This window comes from Megalobrama amblycephala, linkage group LG21, assembly GCF_018812025.1.
Source record: "Megalobrama amblycephala isolate DHTTF-2021 linkage group LG21, ASM1881202v1, whole genome shotgun sequence".
NCBI lineage: Eukaryota > Metazoa > Chordata > Actinopteri > Cypriniformes > Xenocyprididae > Megalobrama > Megalobrama amblycephala.
This window is the reverse complement of record NC_063064.1, coordinates 13015442-13043147: the sequence shown is the minus strand read 5'-3', so window position 1 is coordinate 13043147 and position 27706 is coordinate 13015442. Positions and strand designations below refer to the sequence as shown.

Sequence of the window (27706 nt, the reverse complement as noted above, 5' to 3'; positions counted from 1 at the left end):
TTTTATAAATCATGTCCTTGTAAACATGTCCGTTGTCACATGTGACCTGTGAGGAATGTATAACTGATTGATTGACATTATATTTTTTCAAATATTAATTTATTTTTTGATTATCTTTTAATTTTTTGCCACAATTTCTTGATAGAAATATTAAATTATTGTACTTTTTCTTTCTTTGCACCTCTCTGGTCCACACTAAATAGTTCTAAGCTAAAATTGTGACCATAAAGCTACTTTCATTTCTACAACTTTAACCATTTTTAGAAAAGGAATAGTTTGTTTCCTTTTGGCTGTTTTATTATGAAAATGCATGTTCTTACTTAGCTGGGTAAAATATAAAGGTCTTAGAAAATAATTGACAAAAAAATTGCATTATATAACAAAGATTACATAAGTGTGTAAACCAAACATTTCAGAAGTTTTTTTTTTTTTTTTTTTTTTTTTTAAGTAAATTAGAATCCTTTCAGTTTTTTCCAGAGAGAAAATCCCTGTCTTATAAGATAAATAATTTATCAGTACTTTATGAGGATGAATGTCAGGTAATCAAAGCTCATTCTTTTTTAAAACACATAACAAAATATGATGATTGTTTTCTATGTTTGTTTTGAAATGTTGACAGGCAGATTTTGTTCAAAACAAAGTTTTGGAGTGAAACATTTACCTTCAATATGCCATATAGGGATTAATCATATATAACATGTTAAATCACGGTTAAATCCACAAAGAAGGATCCAGAAAGATTATTTACACAGAGGAACGGGCTGCTCGGCGTGGCGCAGTTGTACGATAGATTAAGCTCTGTTTAATGGTACATTCGAGCCAATAGGACAAACACTTTCTGTACTGAACAAAACGGCAGTGAGGCTGGGCGGAAAATGTTGTATACCACAACATAGACTTCATTCCTTCCCACTAACTTAAATAAATCGTTAACCTCCGCGCAGTGAAGACCTGAACAGGTTATGACAGTTGTATTGAATATTGCGTCTTATTGTTCAGTCTAGGAACAGTCAAATAAAAGCTGTAATAAGCGATAAAAGTGCTTTTCAACGTTATTGCAGTGTTTCGGTGAGGCATTGCAAAAAAAATGCGTTGATAAATGAGGCAAGTTCGCGTATTTTATCGCTGAAAGCCAACAAATATCAATCCCCGTGCTCGTGGATGAGAGGCTCGCGCGAGAGGCGGCGCATGCGCACTCACACTTTGTGCCATATTGGAATGAGGTCGTGAACGACTAGGCGGAAAAAGACACGGCATCTAAAACCGACTTGAAAAACTCCTCACTGGTAAGAAACGAAATGCATTCCCAAATATTTATGTATTCTACCCTTTGCCCTAATCAACCTTGGCTTTAACGAGCGATTTTGCGTTGCCTGCATCTTTTTTCCCGTCTCCAAAAAAAGGTGACTTGTGCTCGCTCGTATGAGTGCCTGGCTCTATTGCTCAAGCTATGACGTTTCAGTAACTTGACTTGGTTACAGGCGTTTTTAGCATGTGCACGAAATCAGCCGCACTCACATCAACATTAAAAAGCCTCGCGAATCAGTGCAGAGAAAATGTTTCATGTCTAATAATGTTGAATTGCACGATTTGTCTCTCGGAATGAAAGTTGCCCGATCGGCGTGAATGTATTAAATGCTATTATCCAGTTATATGTAGCTAGCCGAACACACTGCGCTTGACCAGCCAACTATCAGCATCTCTTATTGGGCGGTTTCTATGAATTACACTCACTAAATCCAGTCGTGTTATATATCAGCTATCGGTTATGTTTATCGTTACCTTCTAAATGGCGTTTATTTGAGCTTCGGTTGCACATAACACTGATGCATTATTTTTTTATTGTAAATAATTGTTATTTTATGCTGTTTTACTAAGATTTATGTTTGATGAATTGTAGCTTCCTCAAACACTTTTTTAGAAATTGATGACAGTGTCATTCTCTGGCCGTGTTACATAATAGAAGTTGTGTTGTAAGTCACCATCAGAACTCAAGCTCTTCATTTAAATATACAACACAAATATGTTTTACTATTATACTATAATTCTTAATTTTATTAAAAAAGTGTTAATTTATCCAGTATAAAAAGCTTAAAAATATTATTCTAATGAATGTCCTCTCATTTTGCAAAACTATACATGAATAATTCGCTGTGGACACTTTGAATAGTTAGAGGACCTGACTGGCTGGTGCACGTGACGGCGGTCACTGCGTCATTTTCATCATCTTTCGTCTTCATTGCTCGTGTTTGTGTGTATTTACGGGATTTGATCAATGGAGGGAAGTTGTCTTTAGCTCGAAGTGATGGAGCGGCAGACTTTGGCAGGAATGTGCTGAGGGTTCATAGACACACCAGAAATAGATTTCCGCTGTCCTGGGGTCTCCTCATTCCCTCGTGTGCAATGTTGTAACACCATTATCACCATATATATGTATATATGTGTGTGAGTGTGTGTTTAAATCAAACGTTTTTCATATGTTTGTCACTTTGAGTTAAATGTATATAATGCAAAAAGGAAGGAATGGTTATGGGATAGTAATGATTTTGAATAGGTAATTTGAATTACCACAAAAAATCCAATCCAAAATGAGCAGGATTGGTTGTAACAAGGGCACTCTATGTATTTGACATTATTCTACACTTTAGGGACTTGTCGTAGATTTCGAAACTACTTTTATTGTTATAGACAAATATGGGAATATTATATCAAAATTTGAGACGTATAGCACAGAAACACAGGGTTACAGATGTTGAAACAAAGTGTTAAACTCCTCAGTCTCACCTATATCATTTCAGTATCTTTCCCTTCTGATTCTGCCCTTACAAAATCACCATGGTAACTGTAGTTTCTGCCAAAATACCATAGTTACTACAATATCTGTAGTGCTCTATTACTCTTACTTCTATAAAACCATAATAAATTAAAATATAATGTACTTCAAATAGTATTAAATGCTTTGAGAATCTTTGTTTTATTTAAATTTATTATTTTTTTGTTTTGTTTTGATGACAGACTTCCAGCTGTAACTTGAGTTACGTAATCGGATTACTTTTGTCAAGTAACTAGATAAGTAATGCATTACTTTTAAGTTTAAAACAAACTCTCTGTGTTATGTTTTCATTTAAGTAACGCAAGTTACTTTGTTTCCCTATCATTGACTGACAGCTCTCCTGTCCCCATGTTGAGAGAAACCGAGAGTAAGTGCAGAGGCGATGTGAGTAAACATGATGTTATTGTAGTTCTAGACTAAATGTGAGCATTTACTCATCTCACTTGCACAAAAACAGATTAATTATTCCTCAAAGTGAATAAAAACAGTGAAATGCAATCTCAGAACATTGCAATAATTAAATATATAAAATTAAACAAATATACTTTATGTATTTAATCTCACTTTATTTACCAATGCCTTTGCTGCTGACGTTCGATGATCCAATTCAACCATACTTACAAGCAAAAATGACTATTCATTTCACTTTTGGTGTGAAAGGGCCTTTACATTTGCCAAATATAGAACTTTTTTGTTGTTATTAAAAAACAAACAAAGCAAGCCCAGCCCAGGTGAGAATAAGCAACGCAAAAGTCATGTAACGCATTGCTTCCCATAAAAGTAACTAAGTAACGCAATTAGTTACTGTTTTTAAGGAGCAACGCAATATTGTAATGCATCACTTTTAGAAGTAACTTTCCCCAACACTGCTAATATTCTGCTCAAATAGTGGTTTTTATTTGAGCGGAAACTGTCGTTACCATGGTCTTTTTTTTTGTTTTTTGTAAGGGTAATTTCTTCACAATATGCTTTAAAGTTCAGTTGATCATGATACTGAGGGACAGCGACATGGCTTTTTAAACTCTTTTCAATCCCTATTGGAGAGCACCGTGACCCCCAGCATATTGTGTCCGTGGCCTGCGCTGTGCTCCGGGGCTCTGGGATGGTGCTGGAGCGGAGGGGGGTGGACTGAAAGAGTTGATCCCAGCAGAGCAGGAGGGTCGTGGCCCGCCAACGGCTGTCAGGGGGAATGTCTGACTCTCTTTAATAGAGACGTCAACCTTCACAAAGACAGCTTGACAGCTCTGGATGAATAGACATAGTTAATGCAACTTTGTAAGCCGTTTTCTTTCTTTTTGGATTTTTCAGACTGCATGTTGAGTTTGAAACAACTTTCAAAGTTGTTTTTGGCTTTTTAGTTGAGTTTCTAGCTGAATATCTTTATTTGGTCTCCCTTTCTCTATATATATATACAGGTATGTTGCTTGCATTATTAGAGACTGTAGCAAAACTATCCAATCTTTTTCATTTCGCAATGCTATATTGGGGAATTGTGGTGCATTTTTGCTTCTCAAAGTTGATGCGGGGAGTCTGAGCGACAGAAGTGGCTTTTATCTGTGCAGCTACGCACTAAGGATTCCTCCTCCCACTTACTTAAATTGACTAGGCTGTGTGAAATGTGGCTTGTGCAAGTCTCCTCATGTTTCTGTCATGTCATTCGCACACAGTTTCTCTCACACACGCAAATATTTTTATAGAAACGTTGTTTATATTAAATGTAATTCTGTTATCATAATTTATCTCTCTTTGTTTCAATGTTTGTTTTTCTCTCATTTGTTTTCTTCTCCTTCTTATTATTCATGTAGAAGCAGTGCGATTGTCCTCCGGGGGCTTCAGACATGAGCCTTGAGGCGCTGGAGTCTGGTAAGCTATTTGTGTTATTTGTGCTCCGTTGCTAAATAAATTGCAGAAAAAGAATACGATAGTCCATCCTCTGAACCTGAAAAATACAATATTGAGAGCTTATGGCTATATCGCACGTATTTAGATTGCTTTGGCTCAGTGTTTGTCCTTGACGCAAAGTGGTGGATGCAAAGGTCGCTTGAGAATTTGTGCGAGTTCCTGCCTATGATTACTATATATATATAGAAGCATTCACTTTCACGCTCTGTTGATATGGTTTGATGTGAGGTGATGAAGCTGTGTGGAGAGAGCTGAGCAGACTTTGCAGTGTATGAGCAATTGGTCATTCAATGTTTCAGATGCAGACTCTGGTCAGGATGTGTCAGAGTTTAACTGGGATGACTACCTGGAGGAAACCGGGGCACTTTCTGTTCCTCATCATGCGTTCAAACACGTGAGTAAATGGGGCCAGCTTGTGTTTGTTCTACACCACTATTCTGAATTTTACAATATTTGTTAATCAAATTTGAAAGTGATAAAATACTGCTTAAAAACATGTTTTTCCATTACGCTAATTACACTTTTATGCATTTACATACAACTTACATTGCATTCAAGGTAAATAGTTCATGCATTCCCTGGGAATCAAACCCATGTCCTTGGTGTTGCTGCGTGAGCTAGCCGAATGATTCATGAACTAATGACTCCTTTGAGCTTTTTTTTTTTTTTTTTTTTTTTTAAAGAACCAGGTTTTAATCCACCACTGAATAATCTTTGAATCAGTTTACTTAACTTATTGAGACATTGCTTTCCGGTCACGTCCGATGGCAAAAACAGAAATGTGGTCCGCACTGAAGCCAGCACATGAGAAAACTGTCATTCACCTTTTAAATTTTACTCAGCTTTACAACATTGGTCAAATCCTGAAGTCAACCCTCAGATTAACTCGCTATGCATTAGTGATGTATTCCTACTCTCATGGGGACTGTAAGACCAATAAGTGACCATTTACATCTTAAATAATTTATTTACTGGGTCAGGAATTAACCAGGGTATGGAGCAACAATATTACTGATAATACCACCAAAATTACAGTGAACGTGATTTTATCAAGTACAACATGTTCCTGGATCAACATTTTTGTTGATCCTGGAACAACATTCCAATCAACCAATCTGATTTGAGGGAAAAGTTTAGAGTTTATGTCAAGTTTAGGCTTATAACCAGGGTTAGGTGCTTCTACTTCAGTGTTATTCACCTATCATTTCCCTCTGAATTTAGGGATAAATTATGGGTAGGATTAGGTTTAGGGGTAGGAATAGGGCTAGGACTAAATTTTCAGACAAGAATGTTGTTCCAGGATCAACAGAATATGTTGTCTTACTTGGCAAAATCACGGTGACCCAAAATATAGTCCATTCCTTTGATTTTAAATCTTTTATACCACTGATATATTTCATCATATTCTGTATGCTATAATACTATAATACTTTAGTGCCCCTGCAGAGGTCACTGAATGACCTATAGCTGTCAGATTACTGCTGTCGCAGAGGCAAAAGTTATAGAATATATTTGGCATTGATATTATACAGCCATTTGTTCACATAATGTATTTCAGTTGAAATATTTGACATAAATGGGTGGCATCAATGTGTTTATATGGGTAGGGACAAAAAGCCCTCATTAAGGAAAAATGCCCTTGAAAATTAATTCCTCAGGGCAAATATTCCCCCTTAAGTTAATTTCTCCCACTGAATGTATGCTTCATGATTTAAAGGTGAAGTAAAGGTGAAAAAAAACAAAAAAAAAACATGCAAAGACAAGTAAAATGTATGCATTGGTAGGTTCGTCTGTGCATCTCGACCAACCCATACAGTAGTTGATCTGAATGCTGAGGGGATTGTTTGTCAAACCTGTTTCAAAACCATTGTGATGTTACTGTTAACTAAAACTAAAACTATAAAAAAAGTCAGTAATTGAAATAAATCTGAAATTATATAATAATATTAGATGAAAAAACTTAAACGTAAATGTGAAATTTTGAATTTTAAGTACTAATTTTACAAAAACTAAAATATAATAAAAATAAATTAAAGCTAAATAGAAGCATTAAAAAAAAAAAATTACTAAAACTTAAACTAAACCTAAAATGAAAACTGAAAATATAAAAATAAAAGCTAACTCAAACTATTAATAAATAATATAATGGTTTATATATAATATTAAAATAACACTGTACTAGTATTACTAAAGCGAAAAAATAAATTAAAGCTAAATAGAAACATTTAAAAAAACTAATAAAATTGACAAAAGAACATAAAATGACTAAAATTAAAATAAAAACTGAAAATAAAAAAGTAAAGGCTATTAATAAAAAGACTCTTAATAAATACTATAATAGTGTACTGTGTCTTTTGCAGGTGGACCAGGGCCTGGAGACAGGTCTGACTCCTGGTATGAAGCTGGAGGTGTGTGTCCGTACGGAATCAGAAACCGCGTACTGGGTGGCCACAATAATCACCACCTGCGGACAGCTGCTGTTGCTTCGATATGAGGGTTACCAAGATGACCGGCGTGCCGACTTTTGGTGCGACATCATGACCGCCGACCTGCACCCGATCGGATGGAGCAAGCAGCAGGGTCGACCAATGAAACCTCCTGAGGGTGAGAATGGCGACTGAGCAATTTCACTATGCTTTCTAATTTATGATGATTAGGCCTTAATTGTTTCGTTTAGTCACTCACCTACTCAGGAGAACATTGTGGTTTTATAGGTAAAGATGATTTGAATTTAGGCTCTGCAGAGGTTATTCTCTCATTTCTGAAAAGCTTTGTATGCATCATCCACATTTGCATATTTCTTTATGTACTTCTTATGTATGTGCTGTGTTGCTTGCAGCATAGTGCTAATTCCTGTAGGTGGTTGTTCACAGTCGATTTGTGGGCATATTCAGGAAATGGGGGAGGGGTGTTTGTGTTGGGGCTTTCATTTAGCTTACAGCCTGCTGATGGGCACAGCCTTTACTCCTCTGAAATTATTAAAGGACCCATTTTAATACTTAAAGCTTCTTTTATTAATACAATCCTGGAAAAGAGTGCAGTATGTACAGGCGTGGGGGAGTACAGATGGTTGCTGGCATTTCGCTTCTGGCTGTCTGTGCCTTATTGACAGCTGCACTTATGGCTCAAAATAACACGTCAATGGTGAAGCCGTCATAAGTGCAAAATGACACAAATCTGTCAGCAGGATAGTCTGTTAGAAGATCTGCAACTGTTTGTTCCTTAAATGTGGCCCTGAATTTGTGCTCAGGTGTCCGTGAGAAGCACCAGGACTGGGAAGCGTTGCTGGAGAAAGCTCTGGCTGAATCCTGCAGTGTACCTGCTAGTCTGCTGGAAGGGGTAAGAGATATGCCTTAAATGTAAGATAAAAAATGTATAGAAAGTTAGTCATTATTGCAAAATAAACTGATAAATTATTATATTAAAATATAAAAATGAATATACTGTATATTATATATAAATAAAATAATATGATATTAAAATGAATACTTCAAGTCAACTAATGCCATTTTTAGGTCTTTTAAAGTTGCACTGGATGACATGAATGATGCAAAAAGATTTGACTGCTTAATACTGCAATTGACCAATCAGAATCAAGTATTTAAACTCTGGACAGATATTGTATTCACACTACCATTTAAACGTTTGGGGTTTGTAAGATTTTTTTTTTTTTTTTTTTAAGAAATTAAAATGTTTATTCAGCAAGGACACATTAAATCGATCAAAAGTAAAGACATTATTTCAAATAAATGCTGTGCTTTCTATTCATCAAAGAATCCTGAAATATTGCATCACAGTTTCCTCAAAAATATTAAGCAACACAACTGTTTTCAACATTGATGATAATAATAAATGTTTCTTGAGCAACATATCAGAATGATTTCTGAAGGATCATGTGACACTGAAGACTGGAGTAATGATGCTGAAAATTCAGCTTTGTCATCACAGGAATAAATTACATTTAAAAATAAAATAAAATAGAAAACAGTTATTTTAAATTGTAATATTTAAAAATATTACTGTTTTAACTGTACTTTTGATCAAATAAAAGCTCCCATTGTGAGGCTTTCAAAAAAATTTTTTACAACTTCCTGACGCCAAACGTAACGTGTGCATTGCTTGTCTTTCAAAGTTTATTTAATAACTAATTTAAAAACAATAGAGGTTGACCCAAAGTGTTGTACAGTTCATAACACAAAATAATAAGATGAAGAAATTAGACTATTAAAAACATGAGAATTAATAATAATTGCAATTAATTACAAAAAGCATGAGTTTTTGAACTCAATGTAACCTCAAACAATAATAAAAACTAAGGAATAAAAAATTGTCTTTGACACACTGTTTAAGAAGTGGCCATTAAATTGATGGTGGTTAATCCATATTACTTTTTTCCCCCTTGCGTGTGTGTTTGTAGGCCCAGCGTGGCTGTAATCCTATAGATCTGTTAAGTCCAGGTCTAAACGTTGAGCTAGTGGACCGTCAAGATGCTGGGGTGGTCTGGTCTGCAGTGATTGAGGAGAATGTAGGGGGCCGCTTGCGGCTTCGGTATGCCGGCGCAGACGGGCTTCCTGACACCCAATCCATCACATGGGTCTTCTACCTGGACCCTCTGCTTCATCTACCGGGCTGGGCACAGGAGCACAGCTGCACTCTCAGACCACCTGCAGGTGAGGGTTTCATAATTTCTAAAAATCTTTATGGCCATCAAATTAAAAGAAAAACCTTTGTAAATGAACTTAATACATTTCAAACCTTTGTAGTTTCATTCTGTATACTATGGTACATACAGTTTTTAAAATAGGATGCAATACAACGTGTATGATTTTGTTAATAGCATGGCCATTTTTCAAGTTTATGTGCTCGGCACTATACTACATCCAAACACTAGCTAGCTTTTGAAAAATGTAAGTGGTCAGTGCAGCTAAAACCATGGAAACAGAAGCAGAAGCCGATAATAAATGTATATCTTGAGGATTGTCTTTGCTGCATGTTCTGTAGCTAGATGATTCCAAACAGAGTAGCGAGTGAACAGACCAACAGATTCAACTCGCAGTTGAATCTTCCTGACCTATTAATATGCAAATCAATTAGATTGCTCCATGCTGAGGCTGAGATCATGCACAGAAAGGTAGGTTGCTCAAGTTGTCCTTGTACACACTAGAGTACTTTTACCCTGGGAGACCCACATATTACAGTTTAGCTAATCAATAGTAGGGGATTGGTGGATGGAGGAAGGGTTTACGGGGGCTTAGATCAGAGTCCACTAACTTTTAGAAGATAAACGTATGATGAAGTCAGCAGATCTGATTGTGTGTTTGTGTATGTTTGTAGCTCTGCTCCCCCTGCACACTGAAGCTGAATGGGAGGAGGTGAAGAAGACAGTCTTCTCTCAGGTTCAGGACTCCAGCATCAGCGAGGAGTTTTACAGGGTCAGTAAATACTGATTAACTACCACATGTTTGCTAAAACTTGACTCTGACCCTCAGTTTGCTTGTTTCATCCCTGTTGGTGTGATCCATAAACTGGAGAGTTAATGGAGATCCACTGTGACCTTTGTGACCTTAAGCTAAGCAATTCACAGCAGCTTGCACCAGGTTGATTGTCCTTGTGTCCCCTGCTCGGACACAGAAATCTGGCTGCAAGGAACATTGTGCACGCACATCAATGGACTGTACTGATGACACGAAGCGGAGCACGAGTGATTTGAACGTTCAAAAACAAAAACGCACTGTACACGTGTATGCGGTGTACGCTACTTTGAATGAAGTATTTAATATGCAATACTTATTATGTAACCTTTTCATAAGCAAGCAAGACTCGTACGACATACAACATTTGCCAAAATGTGCAGTATAGCTTCAACAATACACTGCGTGCAATGCCGACCTTTCATTTCAAATGAATCATTAATAATACAACCCAATTTTCAGCTCTTAACTCATTATTTAAAGAGTCATGTCCTATAATATGCATTTTTCACAAAATTAGATTAGAATACAGAAGAAGACGGTAACTGGAAGCTACTTGCTGAATTAAGCATGCAACATAATAAAGTCATGTGACAGCAATATAGCGTACTACTTCTTGAAATGTTTGTTGTTGTACATATTCAGTTTCACATACTAATTAAAAAAAAAAAAAAAAAACTAAATAGTTTAAAGTTGCTCCAAGTTTTCTGGCATTTCAAAATGATTTGAAATTTTTGAAATCAAGAAACTGAAAATGAGGAGTACCTTAAAACTCTAAATTACTGGAAAATATGTATTGATCAGTTTAATTTAAATTCATCTTCGGAACACAAATTAAGATATTTTAGTTGAAATCCGATGGCTCCGTGAGGCCTTCATAGGGAGCAATGACATTTCCTCTCTCAAGATCCATAAAGGTACTAAAAACATGTTTAAATCAGTTCATGTGAGTATTAGTGGTTCAATATTAATATTATAAAGCGACGAGAATACTTTTGGAGCGCCAAAAAAAAACAAAATAATGACTTATTTAGTGATGGCCGATTTCAAAATACTGCTTCAGGAAGCATCGGATCATAAATGAATCAGTGTATCGAATCTGCTGTTCGGAGCGCCAAAGTCACGTGATTTCAGCCGTTGGCAGTTTGACACGCGATCTGAATCATGATTCGATACGCTGATTCATAACACTCCGAATCTTCCTGAAGCAGTGTTTTGAAATCGGCCTTCACTAAATAAGTCGTTATTTTAGTTTTTTTTGGCGCTCCAAAAATATTCTCGTCGCTTTATAATATTAATATTGAACCACTGTACTCACATGAACTGATTTAAATATGTTTTTAGTACCTTTATGAATCTTGAGAGAGGAAATGTCATTGCTCCCTATGGAGGCCTCACGGAGCCATCGGATTTCAACTAAAATATCTTAATTTGTGTTCCGAAGATTAACGAAGGTCTTACGGGTGTGGAACGGCATGAGGGTGAGTAATAAATGACAGAATTTTCATTTTTGGGTGAACTAACCCTTTAAGTTATTATTTGCTTATATTTCTGTATTTTTTTTTTTTATTAAGGTTTTTTTTTTTTTTTTCAGTGTTTGGATTTACTGGTTGTGTTTAACAATGATGATTGTTTAATGAAGACTAAAACAAATCTAAATGGTGTTGCCAGTATAAAGTATGTACAGTGCAGTATGTTAGTATGCTAATATTTCATTAGAAACTGCCAATATATCAAGGTATGTTTGATCAGTGTTGTCAAAAGCAATGACTTCGTTACCAAGTTGGTACTGAAATTTTAAAAATGAGCTGCTTTGACCACTGTTGAGTGGATTCGTAAACACCTCTGATTGGCCATTGCGTTCACGCGCTCATTAGATATGTCTGTGATTGGCTACAATAATCAACACTTCAAAAAAATGTTGTAAATAGTCATCAATGACGCTCTTCACCGAACGCTTACACAGATTACACGGGAGCGTTTGAAAGCAGGCATCTATCAGTGGACCTGCTTACGAACGCTCCTACACTTCCGTGTGCTTTCAAACAGAGGTGTTTACGAATCTGCTCAAAGCTTTACATTTTTAAAATTTCAGCATTGAAGCCTGTACTTTTGACAACACTATGTTTGATACAATAATAATATGGATGAAAGGAATTCAGAAATTGCTAAAATGCTTTTTCTACTCTATTGTTTCTACTTTATTTTCTAAATTATTCATATTGATAAAATATACGCTTGTTTCTGTATTCAGGACAGATCAGCCATCACTCCGCACTGCTTTACTGATGGGATGAAGCTGGAAGCTGTGGACCCATTAACTCCTTTCACCATCAGTCCTGCCACTGTGGCGAAGGTACCGTAATAGACTCCCCTGTCCTCTCATTTTCTCCAAAATGTGGTCGACACACTAAAGTGCTGTAGTTTGGGCCTGTTACCCTAATACTTTGCTGAATAGAATTGCTAATAAATAAAGCTTTGTAACAGACTAATTTAGTGTAGATTTGATTCAGATATAACAAAACTGCTTTACCAGAAATGAATACTGTTTTTCAGTTAGTATTCTATCAAACACAACTTTTGTCTCTTATTTATCATTTTTTTTGGCTAAAAAACTTCCTTAAAGGATTAGTTCAGTTTAAAACTTCCCAAGCTTTACTCACCCTCAAGCCATCCTAGGTGTATATATGACTTTCTTCTTTCTGCTGAACACAATTGGAGTTATATTAAAGGTGCCCAAGAATGCTTTTTCACAAGATCTAATATAAGTCTAAGGTGTCCCCTGAATGTGTCTGTGAAGTTTCAGCTCAAAATACCCCATAGATTTTTTTAATTAATTTTTTTAACTGCCTATTTTGGGGCATCATTAACTATGCACTGATTTTTTCAGCGCGCCGCCCCTTTAATTCGCGTGCTCCCTGCCACACGAGCTCTCGATTATATTACAGCACATTTACAAAGTTCACACAGCTAATATAACCCTCAAATGGATCTTTACAAGATGTTCGTTATGCATACTGTATGCATGCTTCGAATTATGTGAGTAAAGTATTTATTTTGATGTTTATATTTGATTCTCTATGAGTTTGATGGTGCTCCGTGGCTAACGGCTAATGCTACACTGTTGGAGAGATTTATAATGAATGAAGTTGTGTTTATGAATTATACAGACTGCAAGTGTTTAAAAATGAAAATAGCGACGGCTCTTGTCTCCGTGAATTCAGTAAGAAACGATGGTAACTTTAACCACATTTAACAGTACATTAGCAACATGTTAACGAAACATTTAGATAGACAATTTACAAATATCACTAAAAATATCATGCTATCATGGATCATGCCAGTTATTATTGCTCCATCTGCCATTTTCGCTGTTGTTCTTGCTTGCTTACCTAGTCTGTTGATTCACCTGTGCAGATCCAGACGTTACTGGCTGCCCTTGTCTAATGCCTTTCATAATGTTGGGAACATGGGCTGGCATATGCAAATATTGGGGCGTATACCCCGACTGTTACGTAACAGTTCGGTGTTATGTTGAGATCCGCGTGTTTTCCGGAAGTATTTTAAACAAATGAGATTTACATAAGAAAGAGAAAGCAATGGAGTTTGAAACTCAATGTATGTCTTTTCCATGTACTGAACTCTTGTTATTCAACTATGCCAAGGTAAATTCAAATTTTGAATCTAGGGCACCTTTAATAAATATCCTGACGTGTATAGCTAATAAACATTCATTATTATTTTACTTTTTAACTTGTTAAATACGGATATTTTTCTTACACAAACACATCGTTTCACTTCAGAAGGCCTTTATTAACCCCCCGGAGCAGTGTGGTGTACGTTTATGATGGATGGATGTGGATGGATACACTTTCTTCAGCTTCATACTCGTTGGTCCCACTCACTGCCATTATAAAACTTAGATGCGTCATGATATTTATTAACATAACTCTGATTGTGTTCATCAGAAAGAAGAAAGTCATATACACCTAGGATGGTTTGAGTGTGAATAAAGCTTATGGTAATTTTCATTTTAAAGTGAACTAATCCTTTCAGAAGGGTCAAGAGAATTAATTTATACTAGTACTGTCAAATCGATTAATCGCGATTAATCGCATCTAATATAAACGTTTGTACACGTGCAGCCATTTTTTTCTAATCAGTCATATTCTGTACATTTAACTTGCACATGTGCCATATGAGTGGACGGAACAACAACAAGTAATGTGAGGCCACTCACGTTGATGCATCTAACATAAACCTTGGTGCTGTGATTAATCGTTAGATGCAGTTAATCACAATTAATCGATTTGACAGCACTATTTTATACATATGAAGGTCAGATATTATTTTCTGTGTAATTTTTACACTGAAGGGCAGGTGTTTTCCATTAACATGGCTGTATTCCAGATAACGGAGTTGATGAACAGGAACAGGAAAACCAGTCGTAGCCTGTGCCCTTATTCTTAGCTCCATTCATGTATATATGCTGTGATGATTTACCTGTTTGTTTATGTGTGTGAGACAGGTATTTAATGATAAGTTCTTTCTGGTGCGGATGGACGATATGAGAGATGAGGCACAGAAAGAGGGAGGTGGACGCTCTTTCCTGTGTCACAGAGACAGTCCAGGAATCTTTCCCACGCAGTGGAGTCTAAAGAACGGAGTCAAGCTCAGCCCTCCTCCAGGTCTGGAGATACAACCTCCCTTTAATCGTCATATACAGTAAAGAAAGTAAAATAACACAAATGACTGACAATATATTAATAAGAGGGATTTAATGGGAAGGTGGTCCATCCTTTCCTTTTAAAACTACTTAATTTCTTAGAATGCAGTCCTACAAGTCCTAAACTGTCTGTAGGGAACATTGCATAATTGTTCTCGAGCAGAAAAACTTTGCATAAAGGTTTATTGAGATCTGGTGATTGGACATGCCACCAAGCATTTCACTGCCCATGAAACATTTGTGTCCTGGGAATATGGACACATAAATGAGCAGTGTTTTTACTGTAGGATGCTCCATGTCGTGAAAAACAGCCTCATTCCTTGGCAGTTATACTGCTCAGCAGAGCAGTCATTAGATCTAATGGCTGGTGTGGGATGGCTGGCCATGATGTTATGGATCCCTCCTCATTTTAACAGCTGGAAACACACTTGAGGCTTTTCAACTTTGCCAAACATAAACCCATCTGGATGAGAAATCCATAAATGTGATTCATCATTTTGTTTTGTTTTGATGCAGGGTTTTTATTTTTCTTGACATCAAGTTGTGTGGATATATCTATGGTTTTGGTCTTGGAGACACTATTTGACCTCTTTGGACATAAGTTGCTTTGAGCGCTGCCATATCAAAGTGTTTCTTGTTAGATCTCTTTTACGCCTCACATGCTACTAATTGCCAATCAACATATTGATTAGTTCATCCTTTGAATTGCCATTGGGGTTGTGATTTACTTCAAAGTGTTGTTTCTTCTAGCGTTTTGGTTATTTTATAATCTATATGTATATTAGGGAGACAGTCATGCACTTTTCATGCACTCAGGTGCACTTGTTGACCTTTGTGTGTGTTTATGTGTGTAGGCTTCCAAGGTCAGGACTTTGACTGGGCGGACTATCTAAAGCAGTGTGAGGCTGAGGCAGCCCCTCAGCAATGCTTTCCTCCAGTGAGTTTCTCTTTCTGCTTTTTTAAAGATGGGTCAACAGCATGATGGTAATTTTTTTTTATATTGATGTAGACATGTTAGTTTTACATTTTTGAATTAAAACTCATTTTGATCATTTTTGGGTATAAAATCTAAACTGTAAACCCACATTCTAAAAAATAGCTGTAAAAAAAAACGAAACAAATTTACACAGTAAAATACCGTATTTCCATTGAATATAGCCTACCGTAAAACAATGCATTATTTCCGTATAGGCTTCTTTCTCAAACTATGAAAAATGTATTTTACTGTGTAAATTTTAGTTTTTTTAAAGCTATTTTTTTAAAGTGAATTAAAGGATGACATTTTTGAAAAGAAAACTCATAATCAATCAATTGAATAAGTCTAATATATCTGATAAAATATCGGATTTTGATTGACAATAATTTTTACGAATATTTATGTATAATTTATATTTGTAAAGAAAACATCTAAAATATTTCTAAATATAATAAAGACATGTAAATATTGTGTTAAATAAAGTTAAAATAAGTGTTTTTGATTTTTTTTTCAGGATTTTTTTAAATAAGTTTCTTATACTCACCAAAGCTGCATTTTTTTTTTTTAAATCAAAAATACATATATATTATTACAATTTAAGATAACTGTTTTCCATTTTAATACATAATTTATTGCTGTGATGCAAAGCTGAATTTTCAGCATCATTACTTCAGTGTCACATGATCCTTCAGAAATCATAATCATATACTGATTTGGTGCTCAATAAATTTCTAATTAATATCAATGTTGGAAAGTTGTGGTGATTAATATTTTGTGGAAACGGTGATAATTTTTTTCAGGATTACATTATAACATTATAGATGTCTTTGCTGTCAATTTTGGTCAATTTAAAGTACCTTCGCAGAATACAAGTATTAATTTCTTTAAAATTATTTGAATTGTTTGTCCAATCTCAGTTATTGATAGCATTTTGTTGCTGATGTGACTTTCTGACATTGAATTACTTTTCAATTTCCTTGTAGGACCCGTCTGACCAGTGCATTAAGGAGTCCATGATGCTGGAGGCCGTCAACCCGCTCTACCCTGAAAACATTCACGTAGCAACTGTTACCAAGGTCAAAGGTCAACACATGTGGATTCGTTTGGAAGGTGTGATGTCAACATTCTTCTTTATGCAGTATGGTAGCTCTGAAATACCAAAAAAATAATTAGGCAATGTCTCCTTGAACTGACTTCAGAGTAAACTAACAAACCCGAATCCCTGATTAAAAATAGCAAGACCAGTAACGGACTAATTTAAGACTAGGCTTAACCCTTTATAGACATAACAGAAGGTCAGTAGGCATGAGGATTAGTCTCATTTATCTTTCCCTCCCGCTCCTTTCTCAGGTCTGAAGCAAGCCATCCCAGAGATCATAGTTCACACAGACTCCATGGATATTTTCCCAGTGAGCTGGTGTGAAACAAATGGCTATCCTCTTCAGCACCCTTGCAAGCCCAAAGGTTAGTGTTACAGCACAAACGCTCGATTTCAGAGAACGTTCAAGTACTGTGTACACATAAATTGAAATTTATATTTGAAATGGCTTGATAAGATATTCAAATTCATGTTTATTTGCAGTGGAGAAACAAAAAAAGGTTGCGGTTGTTCAGCCAGAGAAACAGTAAGTAAGACACAAAAGTGTTGAAATTGAGTTCAAGTAGTTTTGATGATTATGAAAAACACTCATTTATCTCTTGCATCACAGCCGGGTTCCATCCAAAGACTCCTCACCTGATACTACCAAACAACTGATTAACAGCAGTCAGGCTGAGATTGGTGAGTGCCAGATATACATCTGAACACTTGCACACATGCATGGTCTTCCTTGTCAGATGTTTACAGTCATAAAAGCTCAATGCTCTCTAACATGATACTATTTTAATCTTGTGTGTGTGTGTGCCACCAGCAGGCCAGGCGAATGGGAAGTACTGCTGCCCTAAGATCTATTTTAACCATCGCTGCTTCTCGGGGCCCTACCTCAATAAGGGCCGTATTGCAGAGCTGCCCCAGTGTGTGGGACCTGGAAACTGTGTCCTGGTACTTAAGGAGGTTAGGCATAACAGACTGCTTGTTTGCAACAGTATTCAAATGAGTAAATGTTATTAATAGTATATTAAGTCTTAAAACTTCCTATCCTGCTAAAACTTGAATGGAAAACTAGAAGAATGTGCACAAGTCTGTAATGGTGATTTGTCTAAAACACCCTTAAAGGGATAGTTCGCCCAAAAATGAAAATTCTGTCATCATTTAATCACCATCAAGTTGTTCCAAACCTGTATGAATTAATTTTTTCTGCTGAACACAAAAGAAGATATTTTGAAGAATGTTGGTAATCAAACATTGTCTTGTCTTCCATAGATTTTTCTTTTTTTCCATACTATGGAAATCAATAGTTGTTTGATTACCAACATTCTTAAAAATATCATCTTTTGTGTTCAGCAGAAGAAAGAAATGCATAGCCCTAATTTATTTGCATGTAAAATTTGTATTAAAAGTATATATGATATACAATTATAATAAAAATTCTCCTGTTAGTAATTTATTTCATTAGATGAACTATAGGCCATAGCAACTTATAGTGCATTAATAGAGAATGTGCCATCACAGGTATGCTTTTATCTCCATTTTGTAATAGTTCTGAACACCGCTCAGTATCTGGAGTCAGAACTATTCCATTTTGTTAAGACTTATGTGTTCAATACTGACCTCTTGACCTGTGGCCTGTGCAGGTGTTGACACTGCTGATAAATTCTGCCTACAAGCCCAGCCGAGTGCTGAGAGAGCTGCAGCTAGACCAGGAGGGCCGCTGGCAGGGTCATGGAGAGACACTTAAAGCCAAGTGAGTAGATCATGCCTTAAGGCCCGGGTATACTTCATTTTCCGCATTCTGCTCTGACTCGTGTCACAGTAGTGTTCGCACAGCTTTCAAAGTGTACTCAACCGCAGATAAGCATGGATGGATGCATTCAGTACATATGCCATACAGTTGCTTTTTTTATACTCTACCAGACGTCAGAGGGCAGAACTGAGTCATATCATTTAAAGGAAAAGCAACGGATCCGCTGTGGTGACAAATCAGGTCCTCCTCGAAATTGGGACTTTTAATAGGCACTCTCTTTAGCACCCGATTACAATTCCTACAAAATCATGTTTGAACTACGTTATAATGACCATTAATGTCTGTATTAGTTAGCTTATGTACTAGCATAGCATACAGATACCCAATTAGCCTGATAGCTTAGTTTATACATGCATTTGCACTTGCCCTACATGTATTCACAATCATCTTTAATGTAATTACTTGTTAAATTAAGTGGTAAATGTCCAAATATTTCAGTTATAAAAAAAGTAATGATGTTTATTTATTCACTTAATAGGCTATTTTTAATAAATTAATTAACAGTTTATCAAGTGAAAGAAAATAGTTTTATTATGCAATATATATAGTAACCTTTACATATTTTAAATGAATATCGTTCATATGTATTCAGTTTAATCATTAACTGATAGTTGATAGAGACACGATCTCGAGGAAGGACCCAATTTGTCATGACGCCGCTATTGCGTGCAAAGTTTAGAACAGGGGTGTCCAATCCTGCTCCTGGAGGGCCTGCAGATTTTAGCTCCAACTCTATTAAACTCACCTGAACTATACTAGAAACTTCCAGGTTGTTGTGTTGAGGTAAACTCTGCAGGACAGTGGCCCTCCAGGAGTAGATTTGGACACCCCTGGTTTAGAAGAAGAACCAAAACAAAAACAATGTAAAACCTATTATGTATCACTTTTTTTGAACTCTTTGACTACTACACAGTACATCACAACTGTGTGTAATTTCACCTAGTAGACTCTTGTGTCTCAATATTCACCTTGCACATGCGCTATTGCACACGCACTATCCGTGTGGTCACAAAAAATGGACAATGCGCGGACGTCTGCGGTAGGGCTGTCAAGCGATTAATCGCGATTAATTGCATACAAAATAAAAGTTTGAGTTTGCCTAATATATGTGGGTGTACTGTGTGTAATTATTATGTATATATAAATACAAACACATTCATGTATATATTTGAGAAATATTTACAAGTATATGTATGTATTTATATTTTTTATATAATTTATACTATATATAAATGTCGTTCCCTCATGGCTCTCGCCCCCCCTGCTCGCCACACTGATCAAAGAAGTTGTTGAGACAAATTGTGAAGTTAGGCTTATACTTTTAATATAATAATTTATAATTACATAAATAGTTTGCTCTTGGTTTCCTGACCAGTCTGTGTGCTTCACAGGTACAAAGGGAAGAGCTACAGAGCGACAGTAGAGATCGTTCGCACAGCAGACCAGGTAGCCGATTTCTGTCGGAAAACCTGCATTAAGCTGGAATGTTGTCCCAACCTGTTCGGCCCACGAATGGTTCTGGAGCGCTGCTCAGAAAACTGCTCTGTGCTCACCAAAACCAAATACAGTGAGCATCACTTAAACCATGTCTAAATCAGTAGTTTATTCTGGTATTATTGTCTTGCTGGATAGTACAGCACATTTATTACAGTTAAAATATATAGTTATAGTATATAGTTACAATTGTTGCAGATATTTGAATTGCATATAGGCATATTTTGGGAAAACACTCCCAGGTCACATTTCAATCCCCACCCCCCAATAACAACAAAAAAGTAAAAAGAAATTACATTTGACAAAGACAATGAAACATCATGACAACATTTATTACCATAATGTGCATTTTGTACTTTTTTGTAATTCCTATTATTTTCAATGATTCTCTTTTAGATTTGTCTTTTTTTGCTGTATTACAGTAAAATAATTATTGTAATACAATATTTTTTATTTATTTTATCTCACAGAAGTGAGTACACCCCTCACATTTTTGTAAATATTTTATTATATCTTTTCATGTGACAAGTGCTGAACAAATGACTCTTTGCTACAATATAAAATAGTGAGTGTACAGCTTGTATAACAGTGTAAATTTGCTGTCCCCTCAAAATAACTCAACACACAGCCATTAATGTCAAAACCGCTGGACACAAAAGTGAGTACACCCCTAAGTGAAAATGTCCAATTTGGGCCCAATTAGCCATTTTCTCTCCTCGGTGTCATGTGACTTGTTAGTGTTACAAGGTCTCAGGTGTAAATGGGGAGCAGGTGTGTTAAATTTTGTGTTATCGCTCTCATTCTCTGCATGGCTGTCATCCCAGAAGGAAGCATCTTCTAAAGATGATGCATTAGAAAGCCCGCAAACAGTTTGCTGAAGACAAGCAGACTAAGGACATGGATTACTGGAACCATGTCTTGTGGTCTGATGAGACCAAGATCAACTTATTTGGTTCAGATGGTGTCAAGCATGTGTGGCGGCAACCAGGTGAGGAGTACAAAGACAAGTGTGTCTTGCCCACAATCAAGCGTGGTGGGAGTGTCATGGTCTGGGGCTGCATGAGTGCTGCCAGCACTGGGGAGCTACAGTTCATTGAGGTAACCATGAAGGAGCAGAGCATGATCCCCTCCTTTCAGAGACTGGGCCGTAGGACAGTATTCCAACATGATAACGACCCCAAACACACCTCCAAAACAACCACTGCCTTGCTAAAGAAGCTGAAGGTAAAGGTGATGGACGGGCCAAGCATGTCTCCAGACCTAAACCCTATTGAGCATCTGTGGGGCATCCTCAAATGGCGCAAGGTGGAGGAGCACAAGGTCTCTAACGTCCACCAGCTCCATGATGTCGAGTGGAAGAGGACTCCAGTGGCAACCTGTGAAGCTCTGGTGAACTCCATGCCCATGAGGGTTAAGGCAGTGCTGGAAAATAATGGTGGCCACACAACATATTGACACTTTGGGCCCAACTGTGACATTTTCACTTAGGGGTGTACTCACTTTTGTGGCCAGCGGTTTAGACATTAATAGCTGTGTGTTGAGTTATTTTGAGGGGACAGCAAATTTACACTGTTAAACAAGCTGTACACCCACTACTTTACATTGTAGCAAAGTGTCATTTCTTCAGTGTTGTCACATAAAAAGATATAATATTTACAAAAATGTGTGGGGTGTACTCACTTCTGTGAGATACTGTAAATAATCATAAATTAAGATAAATTAAAGCATATATATGATAATATATGATCTATAAACACTTTACAATTTAAATAATACATCATTTCTATTCTCATTACATATAATATTATTCACAATAATATATAATTTTTGTTTTTTTGTTTTTCTTAATTTTCATGAAAAAAAAAAATTAAATGTCCTGAAGATATATATATATATATATATATATATATATATATATATATATATATATATATATAATATAATATAATATAAGTTTCACCCATATGAATCATTTAAATTACATGATAGTATAAATTACTTGCTGTTTAAGTTGTGAATCTAACAATACCTGTTTTATAGCATATTACTATGGGAAGAAGAAGAGCAGGCGTGTGGGTCGACCTCCCGGCGGACACTCCAACTTAGAGGGTGGTGTGAAGAGACGAGGCAGGAGGAGGAAGAGGAGGAAGCAGCTCTTCGTCCACAAAAAGAGACGTTCTTCTGCTTCAGTCGACAACACTCCAGCAGGTTCCCCTCAGGTAACAAGAACTACACGGTGCAGAAGTCTGAAAACACTAGTGAAAATACTTCTATTTTGCATTTTTTATTTAATACAAATGTGTCCATTTCTAAACATTATCACCATAAAAATTTAAGTGAAAAGATAAATAAATTTTTCTTAGAATTGTTTACATGCTCAACATCAGAGATTTGATTAGTGACCAGTTCAGAATCTTAACCATTTCTACCATACATCATGATGTTTTACTTCTAGTTCTCTTTGTGTTTAACCCAGATGTTCAATGTAGTCTCAGACTTTTGGACCGCACTAAAAACAAATCAAATATGTTCCGAGTAACTGCTCAACAAGAACCATCTTCCTCCATCCGTTCTAATGTGGTCATTAAAATGTGAAATGCACAATCTGGTAAATGTCATTGCTATTAAGGTTCAACACATGAGCAGAATTCAGTTCTACCATCACAACATCAAACTGGCATCTTGGTTGTTAATATTAAATATATGTAGGTTAAATCAGGAGGAGCATCAAACTTTGTACAGTATTTCTAGTGTGTACTAATGTTACTGTCTGGCCTCACAGGGCAGTGGTGATGAGGAGGATCTGGATGAGGATGACTCTCTGAGTGAAGATACAGGCTCTGAGCTGCAAGACGAGCTGATGGATGACTCCGAATACTCCGAGAAGAAGTCGCAGCCCCCCACTCCCTCCCCCTCCCCTCCAGAAACCCCCCGTCCCACACGCAGACGGCGCAAAGCTCGCTCACCTTCCTGCTCGGATGATGAGAACAGACCTCCTTCACCCAAGGTACCACTGCGGCAATATATAACTATTGGATCATTTTTTATATCAGCTAGTGTTGTCAAAAGTACCGACTTTAGTAGCAAGTCGGTACTGAAATTGATAAAATCTGACCATACCAGCATTTCCCCCTAGCATTTTGAGTGCTGTTGAGCAGATTCTTAAACATCTCTGATTGGCCTTTGTGTTCACGTGCTCAACATATAGATCTGTGATTGGATACAATGATCAACGCTTCAAAACATGTTGTAAGCCTTTGAAAGCAGGCATCTATCAGCGGATCACTAATATATCCTCTGATAGATGGATTCGCTGATAGGCGCCATGTGCAGTACTTTGTAGATTTGAATAATTGGAAATATCATGGGCCCTTCGAATATCGTCTTTGACAGTGAGGAGCTTCAGAGTTAGAAAGGATGAGAACTGATGGTTTACAGTATACAAAATCGATATTTTTAACGTTAAGGAAAACAACTGTCTTTATAACTGTCGTACTATGTACTGTATTTGTTTTGTATACGATAACTCTATGCAGTACTGACTGATTTCCTGTGTCTCTTCTGAAGAGTCCACGTACAGAAGTTCCTCCGAAGCTGTGTTTGGACAGCAGTCCACTGGAATGGAGTGTCACGGATGTTGTGCGTTTCATCAGGACCACTGATTGTGCTCCGCTGGCACGCATCTTCATGGATCAAGTAATTGAACACACATTAACATCAAGTCACAAGTGGTCAGATAAGATAAATCGCTGTTTATACCTAGTAGTACACTCCTGTGACCAACTAAGTAAGTGTTCGCAAAAAAAGTTTCGCAAAGACTCGTGCATGTATTTGTTTGGGCTTTTATTTTCTCTTAGTCGTTTGAGTTGACACCAAAAATTAAACTCCTTGTCTTAGTGTAATGGTTAATTGACAGGAGAGAAGACTGCACTTCATTGATGTCCGGGAAGCACCAGGATTAGGGTTGACACTTTGTACAATGTCCCCACACATGTCCGTCAAAAGTCATTTTAAATATCATAGCCATAAATTAAAGGGTTAGTTCACCCAAAAATTATATTTTTATCATTAATTACTCACCCTCATGTCGTTCCACACCCATAAGACCTTTGTTCATGTTCAGAACACAAATTAAGTTGTTTTTTTTTTTTTTTCTGACCCCCCCCATAGACTGCAACATCATTACCACTTTCAAGGCCCAGAAAGGTAGTGAAGCATCATTAAAATAGTCCATGTGACTACAGTTGCTCAACCTTAAATGAAAATTCTGTCATTAATTACTCACCCTCATGTCGTTCCACACCTGTAAGACCTTTGTTCATCTTCCGAACACAAATTAAGATATTTTTGATAAAATCTGATGGCTCAGTGAGGCCTTTATTGACCATAAGATAATTAACACTTTCAATGCCCAGAAAACTACTAAAACATATTTAAAACAGTTCATGTGAGTACAGTGGTTCAACCTTAATGTTATGAAGCGACGAGAATACTTTTTGTGTGGCAAAAAAAACAAAATAATGACTTTATTCAACAATATCTAGTGATGGCGAATTCACAGCACTACTTCATGAAGCTTAGAAGCTTTACGAATCTTTTGTTTTGAATCAGTGGTTCGGAGCGTGTATCAAACTGCCAAAGTCATGTGATTTCAGTAAACGAGGCTTTGTTACGTCATAAGTGTTTCGAAACATTTCAATGGTTCATGTGACTTTGGCAGATGAACGAAGGTCTTACGGGTGTGGAAAGACATGGGGGTGAGTAATTAATGACAGAATTTTCATTTTGGGGTGAATTAACCCTTTAAAGTTATGAAGCGATGAGAATACTTTTTGTTCGCAAAAACAAAACACAGTGCAGCGCTTGAAATAGTGGCCATGATTTACCTAAACCTAAAACAAGAGAATGCATTAGTGCAATGTGGCTACAAATTATTAAGTATACCAAATATACCATCTGCGGAGCTTTGCAGGTTTGAATAATTGAATAGCAAAACGCTTTGGTCCCCATGTAAACCTGAACGGATGTTTTTACTAGGCGTAAATATATTGCATAGATTAAACTTCATCTTTTGACTTGCATGCTTATTTAGGATTCTACATCTGTATATTATTAAATCTTTTTCATTTACCTTCCAGGAAATTGACGGTCAGGCGCTGCTTCTGTTGAATCTTCCCACTGTACAGGAGTGTATGGACCTGAAGCTTGGCCCTGCCATCAAGCTGTGCCATCACATCGAGCGGGTCAAGCTGGCATTTTACCAACAGTTTGCCAGCTGAGGGTGACCGTCTGTAGAAAAGAGTAGGGCATTTGACATTTTAGGTGACTTTCCTAATGTTTGTGATCTTCCTTTTGCTCTATGGATCATAGAACCTTTAAAATCACTTAGCGCTTTAGACGCCTCCTGTTCCATTAGTTCTTCAGCAGGCGCAGTCGAGATTAACTACTGGAGGGGCGTTTTTCAACAGGGTCAATCTGGTACTTTTACAGCTGGGCTCTCCATCTCAAATCAAGCCTGGACTAGTGTTTAGTTGTGATCTTTTTCTCTTTTTTAAAGATTAGTACAACCTGGCTTCAGCCAGTGTTAAACCTGGTTTGGAGAAACTGTGTCTGCAACAATAAGCAAAGCTCTTCACCTGTTTCTGAAACCTTTATTAACTGTAGAGCGGATGACAATGCAATTACCTTAAGCACAAAAAAAAATTGCCCATGTACTGTAAGTGTATGCAAACTTGTACATACAGGAGCGTGAATGTAAATACTGTAAATAACCAGATGTTAATTTTAGTGGGACTGCTTTAATGTTCCCATTTCGGTTTGGTTTTCTATAACAGCTTGGGAATTACACTGTAACACAACAGTGCAAAAGATGAGGCATGATATGCCTGATGCTGCCATTTTTGGTTTCTGTAAATACTAATAAGCATTTGCTCATCCTAACGATGCATTATTAAATAAAAGTGCAGAGTAATAAAAAGTAATGAGGTGTTGGTTAAGACATAAGCACAAATACTTCAGGTTACGTCTCTGACTGTGATAGGGAAATTATAAATTGTGGCAAATCCAGGGTCTGTCAACAACACCAAATTGAAAAGAGTCTTGGACTCTTACAAACATGTCTGCTTGTAAAAGTAATGCTTTTAATATCAAGTAGAATGCAGCATCTGTTTAAATGCATATACTGCATTCAATCATTTCAGGGGCCTCTATGTTGTTAATGGTCTAAATAACTGGATTGGTCTTGCATTGCAAAGCTATTCCCCTACACATCCATATAGAATCATTTGATTTGTTATCTACGGATTGTATTTGAATTGATAATGAGATATGCAACGGTCTCCCTTTTCTTGTTTTAACAGTCCATTTTCCTTGAACCTTCTTTAAGCATTTGTGCTGGAATGAGAAAGATGAATTCGGAACCTCGTCTTGCCACATTCTGCTTTGTTCATTTCTCCTGTTTTTCACCCGTTTAATGAAAGGTTGTTGAATTAATAATTTACTTTTGATTATATGTTGGTGGAAAATGTTATTTAAAAGAAAATAAAATGAACAGAATCTCGCCTTTGGTTTCTTTTTCAGGGGGCAAATTTAAAGAAGGGGTGTTTAAAAAATATAAATGTATTTTTCATAGTTAGAATATGCCTTATAGATCATTAACATTTAGGTGCATGTCGAATTATAATTGTACGGTCTCTTGTGCGTACACTACTGTTTTGTTCAAAAGGTTTTTTTTTTTTTCAAAGAATTATTTTATGCTCACCCCAAGGCAGTATTTATTTGATTGAAAATAAACAGTAATATTGTAAAAATATTATTAAAATTTAAAGTAACTGTTTTCTATTTATTACTGTGATGGCAAAGCTGAATTTTCAGCATCATTACTCCAGTCTTCAGTCACATGATTCTAATATGCTGATTTGATTATCAAGAAACATTTCTTATTATTGTTGAAAACAGTTGTGCTGCTAAATGTTTTTTGTGTAAACTGATACATATTTGAAGATGAATAGAAAGTTTAAAAAAGCAACAAATTTGAAAATTTGAAATAGAAATATTTTGTAACAAACGTCTTTGCTATCAGTTTTGAACAATTTAATGCATCCTTGCTAAATCAAATTGTCAATTTTGTATTTATATATTATAAAAGAGAGAAGTGCTATTTTCTTGAAAAAATAAAAAAAATATGCACTCATTAATTGTAACAGTTATAGACCCCTCACTTTCAGATGGATAGATAGATTAAACAGCAACTGTTACATTTTGATTACAGCTTACAATTACAATTGTGACCAATGGCTTGTAAAATACTTGTGATCCCTTACTAGAGAATAAAATTGGATTAAATAGGTTAAATAAATTAATTTCACTATACAAATACGTTGATTTTGACGTTCAGTGAGT

General features: G+C 36.3%; 1 protein-coding gene across 3 annotated transcripts; it reads left to right on the top strand.

Annotated features, from left to right (window-relative positions):
* Positions 1 to 1128: 1128 nt before the first annotated feature.
* Positions 1129 to 26864, top strand: sfmbt1 (Scm like with four mbt domains 1). 3 transcript variants are annotated; one of them, XM_048172669.1, is made up of 21 exons: positions 1129 to 1286; positions 4639 to 4696; positions 5035 to 5129; positions 7096 to 7339; positions 7986 to 8074; positions 9153 to 9405; positions 10070 to 10167; positions 12461 to 12562; positions 14735 to 14894; positions 15787 to 15869; positions 16892 to 17018; positions 17259 to 17372; positions 17491 to 17533; positions 17618 to 17688; positions 17819 to 17961; positions 18642 to 18751; positions 20203 to 20378; positions 22346 to 22524; positions 23088 to 23312; positions 23873 to 24001; positions 25444 to 26864. In XM_048172669.1, exons 2-21 carry the CDS (start codon positions 4672 to 4674, stop codon positions 25582 to 25584), a joined length of 2607 nt encoding a protein of 868 aa, XP_048028626.1. In that variant the 5' UTR covers positions 1129 to 1286; positions 4639 to 4671; the 3' UTR covers positions 25585 to 26864. The 3 variants fall into 3 exon arrangements, with proteins under 3 accessions (XP_048028626.1, XP_048028625.1, XP_048028624.1); XM_048172668.1 differs by lacking the exon at positions 1129 to 1286 and adding an exon at positions 3167 to 3217 and having other exon boundaries at positions 17822 to 17961; XM_048172667.1 differs by lacking the exon at positions 1129 to 1286 and adding an exon at positions 3167 to 3217.
* The last annotated feature ends 842 nt before the right edge of the window (positions 26865 to 27706 follow it).